The 9,198-nt window shown below is 37.3% G+C and overlaps 1 protein-coding gene across 1 annotated transcript; it reads right to left on the bottom strand.

Moving 5' to 3' along the window:
* Positions 1-967: 967 nt before the first annotated feature.
* On the bottom strand, positions 968-9,142 carry LOC107026557 (E3 ubiquitin-protein ligase DA2L). The gene is made up of 9 exons (XM_015227560.2): positions 8,863-9,142; positions 8,426-8,751; positions 7,613-7,664; positions 7,478-7,523; positions 7,279-7,360; positions 7,003-7,147; positions 6,814-6,916; positions 2,409-2,475; positions 968-1,882 (listed from the first exon to the last, which is right to left on the bottom strand). Exons 2-9 carry the CDS (start codon positions 8,618-8,620, stop codon positions 1,304-1,306), a joined length of 1,269 nt encoding a protein of 422 aa, XP_015083046.1. The 5' UTR covers positions 8,621-8,751; positions 8,863-9,142; the 3' UTR covers positions 968-1,303.
* Between the last annotated feature and the right edge of the window lie 56 nt (positions 9,143-9,198).

The following is a 9,198-nucleotide window of genomic DNA, read 5'->3' as shown; positions in this document are numbered from 1 at the left end:
TTTACTTGAACTTAGAAATGATTTAGATGATTTACTTTAAAATTTTAAACATATTGTAGTCTTGCTTTATTGCATCACATGCCTTTTTGCTCTAACCTTTGTTCAAGAAATTTGCATTCGTGTACAATGGAATTGTGAAATAATATTTGTAGGAATATCAAGCATTATTATCATCACTATATGGACACATGGCATTATACTCTTGGGACCAAAGTCACCAACAGAGTGTCAAATTTCTCATCATTCCGAGCTCAAACACAGCGACAGAGCCAGAATTCTCATCGAGAAAAATATCAAAATATTTTCTTAATTAATGATCTCTATTGTTTTGTTGTTTTTTAGTAGTGCCTTGTTATTTTCTTTGGAGAATGTAACCAGCTAGATGTAATCCCCACATATATGTAATATAATAAATCAATCCCCTACCTTTTGGGGGTATGTTTACTAAGCTTTGCAACATAAAGTAACACTTTATTTTGTTCTCGTGTTATTGTGATAAGAGTATTTTATTTGGACAAATACAGATATAAGAGAATTATAAATTTTTTCAATGTTCTGAAAAATATTTGATCTAAGAAAAATAAGCCCCCTCAAATGAAAAAGAAATAACTTTCCTAATGAACGAAGATAAAAACAAGTTTCATAAGTGATATTCTAAGTCCGTTATCTCTTCCCCACTCACCTAACGACCTTGAACATCTCACCCCCCACCTCTTCACCCTATAGTCGTAATTGTTCTTGAAGACTACATACACAATCATTCAAAACAGAGAAAATATATACTCACTTTGTACATGCTATCCTCTTTTTGAAGTTATCAACTGGCACTTGTGTGTAACTGGCATTTGAAATAACTTACCATAAAACTCTTTAACATCCTCAGAAATTAAAGCATTGAGGTCTATAAACACACCTTTTAGCTAATTTCTAAGAAAAAACTATGTAAACTACGCAGACTCGAGGCCAGTGCCAGTTAGTTTTTTCAATAATAGAGCTAATCTTGAAACCAAGTACAACTTTAACTCCACAACTATTTACAATTTTAGTGAATGAGTTAACTTGCAAAACTTGTTATATGCAGGGCTCAAGCAACATTTCATTCACTAGAATCAATTTCTCTGTTTTCGTACAACAGTATATCGAAATAAGAAAGGGATGAAAAGTAGGAAAAGTGAGATGGAAAAAGGTAGAGGAGAAAGGAAGGGGAAAAAAGTAGAAGCATTTTCTTTTTTACTTTTTCTTTTTGGGTTGAGTGGCAACGTAACACGAGTGGAATCCTCACAACCCCACATCGATAGCACTACTAGTGCCAGGCCACCCCGGGTGGACTAGACCGTGCACTTGCCTCAGCCAGTGAAACAGCCATAGCTAACATCATCTGCTCTTCAAAATTCTCGGGAACTATTGAACTGGTGTTGGGTTGAAGATCGCTTACCATTTCACCCTGCAGAGGGAATGAAGCATCATCTTCCATTTCGTCAGAGACTGCATAACTAGTTCCAACTTCGGCAACCATGGAACCATGATCAGCCCATTCACCGTCCTCCCTTGGTATTTCCAGATGGCTTTCAGGTGACACGTGCATGGTGCCCTCAGCATGAGGGTAATCATCATTCTCTAGCTCCTCCCCATTGGAAAACCTATCACATGAAGGATGCTCATTGTACAATGACGACATGTTCCGACTGTAGCTACTGGACTCTCCACTCATTTGCTGGCGCTCAGCAAGGGCTGCAATTGCACAAGCAAGACCACCAGAAGGAGACGAAGATGAGCCAGAAGCTGTGGTATTGACTGCTGGGACACATCGATGATCTTCTTCTGTATATTGTTCTGATGGACCAACATCACTATAGTCCATACTTCGATTTCTGCCATTCTCCTATCATGTGATCAGTTTCATGTGGAATATTAAGTGATATACCATAATAACGTAAGTTCAACAGGTAAAAGAATGACCGAATGATCAACCAATCCCAAAGAGTATCAGCATGTTAAAAGCAGCAATAGGGACACAGTGAAAGAAAATAAAAAATATCCCATTTCAATGGAACACCATTGTCAAATATTTTCCACTAAAGATTTTCAAAAAAGTGAAGGATGACTATCAAAAATTCAAAATCAATATGACAAGCCCTAGGCGAAAACAATAAATGCCCATTTCCATCATATACTTGAATTGAGTGAAAGATGACACTTTTGACCCCTTTACGCCACAACCATCCACAACGGAGAATAGAAAAATCAAGCACTTCCCTCAAAAAAGAGAAATCGAACACTTCAAACCGTACGGCGTACGTCAAACAAAAGATAAAAGCTCTAGCTTTTTAATTGGGATGCTGCCTCCCCAACAACAGGAAATAAAATGACCGAGGAAGAAGCAAGAAGATAGTGTGTGCATAATTTACCTGAATGGATAACCATATGGCTTCCATAACCATGATGTCCTCAAGATCCAAGTCAAAATCGTCCTCCCTATGTCACAGATCCAGGAAAACAGGTCAGACCATGTAGATAAGCTAAGTCTTTTTTTAAGGAACACAGGGTGGTATAAAACAATCAGAGATGACTGTGAACATATATAAATTTCATCCAGCCTTTTCTTTTTCTTTGACAAGCATGCATATAACAATATTCACAATAACTCTGACACAAAAGCAACAAAACCAAGCAGTGACTCTACCTATCTGCTATCAATGAGACAATCTACGGACCGGTTTAGCAACGACTAGTTAAAATATTATGTGATACTACAGCTATAAATATCAACTATAATGGGAATAAATATCTCATCTACACTAGCTTTTTTGAAAACGGTTTAAAACATTCCAGATTTGCACGTAGAACATGGCAAGATTATAAGTATAAGGTAATATTATTTGATTCCTTGACCCAGTCGTTATATTTTGGATAAGTCGCTCATAAACCAGCGACTCGACTGTTTGGTCATCTCCAAACAGGAGGCCCCTTTATGCATTTTTGCTTGGAAAAGTGGCCCTTTTGGCTCCGGATTCACTAAGACACCCTATTCTGCATTATTATTATACACTTCACCAAACAACCCCTTACTGTTTTAACATGAACTTATCTTGAACTTTGATTTTGTTTCATGTTATCTGCTAACTGTCTTATGGTTTAATATAACAGGAACAAGAAGTCAAAGAACTACTTTGTATCTGATACCCGCCTAAACATCAACTAATTTTGTTGGATTTATTTGAAGATGGTTAGTTATCCCCTGAAAATTCAAACCTAAGGAGACAGAACTATTTCCAGAAGAGTGAGGCATTAGGCAATCATTTCTGGGATTGGCGACTCCTCCCACTTCTTGGGAGTGAAAGCCTAATAACAGGGAATATAGGGACTCTAGTAAGAGTTGGTTCTCCACTAATAAAAATGAAGGAACAAGAGGAAGGTGTACTGAAAGAAGCTAAAAGTAGCTAACTGCAGGCAGCATGCAATAGCCTAAAAACTGTAAATTGATGTCCGGAACTTTGACCATGCTTATGAGGCGTCAGTCCGGCTGATGCAGCCAAATGGGTGAAAGTTTGGCCCTTCTCTCTCACATATTCTTTTTCATGGAAGTTAATTAGAAAATCTCCTCTTTCACCATAGTACCATCGGCTCGAAGCTTTGTAGGGCCACAATTTGTACCTTTCAGTGTTTCCATTGAGCTCAGAATTCCTCTATTCGCGACATTCCATCATCCACCAACACCAATGAAGCGCATTCATAGAGGCTTTCATCAAACAGCTTAATTATAGAGGTAGAAGTCTTTGGGCATTATGGAAGAGAAACCCAACAGTGGGGACCCAAAAACAGCTTTCATGTGCTGTCTATTTTATGATGCCAGACAACTGACAGTAAAACAAGCGGGAGCGGTTGACCAGGAACGGTTCTGTGGGAAAGGAAAGGTGAGGGGCGGTAATGACAATGACTATAAGGAAGATGTTGGCTTCTGGCAGACAGAAAAAAGAGGAAAGATATGTTGATTTTGTGTTCCTCGGGGTATTATTTCCTGTTGCCTTACTTCTTTTTTTTTTTTACAGTTAATGGTTGTTTTTCAAATGGAGGAGGAGAGGGGTGATCGGAGTAGAGAGAAGAATCCCAGGAGATTTATTTGGAGGTAAAGAGAAAGCTAACTGGAAAAGCTTCTAGGCGACCCCCAATTGGAGTATTCTCCTTCATTTTTGAGACTTAGGTTCATTTATCAAAAAGTACAAAGAGAAGAACATAATATTTCCTTTCTCCACCTTTTTATTTTATTTCCGTCTTTCGAAATGATTTGCGACTGACGTCATAAATTTGTATGATGAGTAAGTCACGCACAATGATAAACCCTCTGGAGGCGCATAAAAGTTAAAACATGTGTCCTAACCAACTAGAAGTCTTTAGTTGGACGAACTCTACGTATAGAGGTCGACTTTGCAAAATTGTGCAAGTTGATGTATCAAGTTGTGTATTAAAACCGAATATAAGTGCAATAACGACTAGTAATTTCGTAATCCCAACTAACTGATAGGCTTACATGGGTCCTTGATTTGCATTACGTTATATTCTTAGCCAAGTCCGCAAGAATTCCGAGAGATAGTGGATCTTTCACACGACATTTGTTGGTATGATCTAGGTCTACCTACCTCTCTAACACCTTCATCCCACCTCTAGGCCAGTTCATATAGTGGTAACTAAGGAAATGGAATCCTTGTGCGTCATTAGTTGGTCAAAAAGTCAAACAAGCATTCAAGCTTAGGATTGACTTATTGACAATCAAAAAGAGATTGCTTAAAGCCTTGAACAAATCTTTTTGTGTGAGACTACGACTTCTACATCTTCTCTGATCAACCTGCACATCATATACAGATCCTCTCCATCCTTGTTTGCGTTACAATTGGAACATCCTCCACTATTTACAAAACATGGAACAAAATGATCTCATTTTAATCCTTTGGTTGAAAAAAGAAATCTAAACATAATTGATCTTGACCCATAAGGTATTACTGTGTGTTAGCATACAATTAAGATCACATTTCTCCACATCTTAGGGCCATGATGAACCATTTTAGATGATCTTTTCTCAGTTCACTTTTTGAGTGTGCTACTTGCACCTTCAATAGATATAACCATTTCTAATCTTGTATGTGGGGACCCACATCTACCTTAACTAAACATTAAGTAAATATTTTTGAATGCCCCCAAGGGAATGGTCTAGTGATTGATGCATCAATGTTACAACACCGAGAGAACCTATATTTGAACCAACTATAACACTTGGTATGCGCCCATCTATTTCATCCTTAGTAGAAAATATTAATTTGACATGCTCTTGTAGGCTGCATAGGCAACACAATGAGTTAATTGAGGTGTGTGACTGTGTGCAAGTCGGTCCTAACTATGGCATTTATCTTGTGAATATATTGATCCTTAGCAACCCAATATACAATCCCATATAATATTGTTGATCTCACAAGCATAATAAAAACTTCACGTTCACTCAGATAGGTATTTTTCCATCACAAAACACCACAAAACACTACTGTAGCAATCCTCCTATCTGTGCATCCCATTTTGACTTATATGGACGTGTTTATCTATCCTATAGTTCTCCTAAAATACTGAACCTATATATCTGAATTGTCTGCAGTTAGGCATCACCATCACATTCTAATCTAACTTCACCATTCCAATCATTGTATAGTAACCTATTATTATGTGGGATAACAACACCTAGACGAATCTGTAGCCCTAGAAAACGATCTAAACAATATCTCCTCCCCTGTGAGCCTCATCCTCACGAAAACTGCATACACTATGGATCCATTTTAGAGAAACTGAATCATTACTTCACGTAACTAGTAATCTTAATTTTCAAAATTGTAGCTTTCCAGATTCTCTAAAACTTATGCAATTGGTTAAAGGATTGCAAATGTCCAAATTCCGATCACTAGTTTACAGTAAGATGTACTATCTGGTACATCAAAGGATCTGCATGAAAGATATCCCTTCTCCTCCTACTCTTTCCTTGAATTAAGTGAAATTCACAATTACTTGATTAATCTAAAGAAACAGTAATACTTTGCTCAAAACAACATGCACACACAGATAACTAATTTATTGATTGTGCCTCAGCAATTTAAGTTACCTTTGTCAATATATGTAAGATGATTTAGTGGCTGGAATGAAACTATCTGGTGACCAAATTCTTCACAAAATTCCTCACAAATTAGGGAAAAGGGACTTGAACTAATTAGCACCCGAAAAAGTGTGTACCTATTCTGTCTCATGCGTTGAGGTTGTCTAGTTGTTGGAGCTGTACATGTCTCTTGAGAAGTAACAACTTCTCCACCTTCTACAGCAGAAGCAAAAGATGGTGCTGCAGATAAGATGGAAAAATAAGACTGGAGTATAAACAGAAGTAGTGAAGCCAAAAGGAATAAATTCAGANCTTATGCAATTGGTTAAAGGATTGCAAATGTCCAAATTCCGATCACTAGTTTACAGTAAGATGTACTATCTGGTACATCAAAGGATCTGCATGAAAGATATCCCTTCTCCTCCTACTCTTTCCTTGAATTAAGTGAAATTCACAATTACTTGATTAATCTAAAGAAACAGTAATACTTTGCTCAAAACAACATGCACACACAGATAACTAATTTATTGATTGTGCCTCAGCAATTTAAGTTACCTTTGTCAATATATGTAAGATGATTTAGTGGCTGGAATGAAACTATCTGGTGACCAAATTCTTCACAAAATTCCTCACAAATTAGGGAAAAGGGACTTGAACTAATTAGCACCCGAAAAAGTGTGTACCTATTCTGTCTCATGCGTTGAGGTTGTCTAGTTGTTGGAGCTGTACATGTCTCTTGAGAAGTAACAACTTCTCCACCTTCTACAGCAGAAGCAAAAGATGGTGCTGCAGATAAGATGGAAAAATAAGACTGGAGTATAAACAGAAGTAGTGAAGCCAAAAGGAATAAATTCAGAGCTTAAAGTAAATACCTGCTGTCGAGCAATACTCAATCTCACTTGGACCAGCAATACTACTGGAAGAACTAAGCTCTCTTCGTTTATGCATTTTCTCTTCATCATCCTGCAACTCCTGCTGTCTCATCCTTATTTTGGCTTCTATAACTCGTTGTTCCTCCTAAAGTAACAACAAGACAGGGATAGAAAAGGATACAGATATCCTAAATTCAGTATAAGACTCCTTAAAGCAACATGTAATTAAATTCAAGCAATCACACAAAGAAACTAGAGCAGTCGATAAGAACTTACAATTTGCTCTATCCCTTTCTCTTCCTTAGTTTTTACCCCACGATATTCCACCGCATAGTTTGAAGTTTTACAAAATGGGCATCTTAGAACGTTAAGGTAGGCAACATAGAGCAAGAATATTAATAGCAGGGAAGAGGATGGGTCAAATATATTTAACAATAAGTAACCAGTAACCACTAATGAGGGAAATCAAGGATACTGTGTTGGACGGGTTGAATTGGGAGTCTTCATCTGCAAAAAACACTCTGTCGCCAGGAAACAAGTCAGAGACTCATTCAGAAAATGGAACTTATTATCACATCACATGCAATTACAAAACAAGGATAATAAATACCTGTACAGATGCCTTTCATGCAACATCTTGAACGATTTAAACTTGGATAATACTGCAAAGTTCAATATGAACAAAGTTAACAATCATAAATAACATGTCAGTAAACATCTAGTACCAATTCTTTCAAATTCTATCCTAGTCCAACATGAATGAGGAGACGGGACAAACAAAGAAACAACTACAAGAACTACTACATTCTTTTATCACGGAGGTATCTAGGACAGCTTGGACGCACCAAGACTATTCCACTAGGAACCTACTATCTCTCACCGGCACAAGTATTGGGTAACTCTACCAATCACCTAGTGTGTTTTGACTTTTGCCTATGGGATTTGTACATGAGAACTCAGGGTTCTCCTCCCACCTCAACGATCAAATATGTTTGTAAGCATATCGTCCCAATTCTTTCAAATTCTATCCTAGTCCAGCAGTGACACAGGAGTCAGGACAAACAACTACAACAATTACTACATTCTTTTATCGCGGTGGTATCTAGGCCAGCTCGGGCACACCTAAACTATTGCACCGGATACCTACTACCTCCCACCAGCAAAAGTAATAGGTAACTCTACCAATCACCTAGTGTTTTTTTGCCTCCGGAATTTGAACATGAGAACTCACGATTCTCCAATGGACCATTAGACCACACCCAATACTACATTCTCAAACCCAAACTAGTTGAGGGCAGCTATATTAATCATGCTATCCTCATTTCGGACCGGTTTCATTTCAATGACTCAGAAAAAACATATGCCAAAAACATTTCCAACTTCAATAATGCAAAAAAAGAAACAAAAAGGAGAGAAAACAAACCAAGAAGCAAATGGGGCATTCTTCAAGGTTAGCATTGGGACAATCGTCATCACCAGGATAGCAAGGAGCAAGCTTGGAATCAAGAATGAGTTTTCGAAGCTTCTTAACATCCACATCCTTATGCTGGTACAACCCCTGAGGCCTAGTGTACTTATCATCCACCACTTGTTTCCTCCTTCCCAACTTATTACCCATCCAAAAACAATTCCCCCAAAAAAAAAACAGCAAAGAAACAAGAATCTCCTAGCCCTAATTTTCACATCTCAAAATATAAAACTCCCACAACATAAAATACATGAAATTTCAACAACACAAATTCACCCATCCTGCAAAATAAAAAATACCCAATTCAAATTTTCACAAAATAGAAACAATAATTACGTAAAAATTTAATCTTTAACCAAAAAAACAGAACTTTTTTTAAAAGAAAAACCCACCTGAGGAAGAAGGCAACAGGAGAAAAGAGAGAGGAGGAGGGAACAAGATCAGAAGTTTCGCCTCTGATACAAAAATTTGTAGTGTGTGTTTCGATATCTGATTTACACGTATATTATTGTACAATTTTTATATATAATATAAAAAAAAATAGTACTTTGTCTAAGAACAATATAATTTTTTTATATATATTTTATCCTCTTAATATAAATAGATGGAATTATTTGTATCTTTTAGAAGCTTGCGAATAGCAGGGAATGAGATAAGCAATCCGCAAAGCAAAGCACCGTATGAGAGTATGAGAGAAAGAGTAGTACAGCCGGAAAGAATCCACCCCA

This window comes from Solanum pennellii, chromosome 7 (genome assembly GCF_001406875.1).
Source record: "Solanum pennellii chromosome 7, SPENNV200".
In the NCBI taxonomy this organism is placed as follows: domain Eukaryota; kingdom Viridiplantae; phylum Streptophyta; class Magnoliopsida; order Solanales; family Solanaceae; genus Solanum; species Solanum pennellii.
This window is presented reverse-complemented; position numbering and strand designations above follow the sequence as displayed.

Excerpts from the sequence above, each read along its gene's own strand:
- LOC107026557 (XM_015227560.2), bottom strand. The coding sequence starts at position 8,620 with ATGGGTAATAAGTTGGGAAGGAGGAAACAAGTGGTGGATGATAAGTAC. Across the intron at positions 7,665-8,425 it reads AATGCCCCATTTGCTTCTTG|TATTATCCAAGTTTAAATCG; the intron begins GTTTGTTTTCTC and ends TGAACTTTGCAG. Across the intron at positions 7,361-7,477 it reads AATTCAACCCGTCCAACACA|ATGCCCATTTTGTAAAACTT; the intron begins GTATCCTTGATT and ends TAACGTTCTAAG.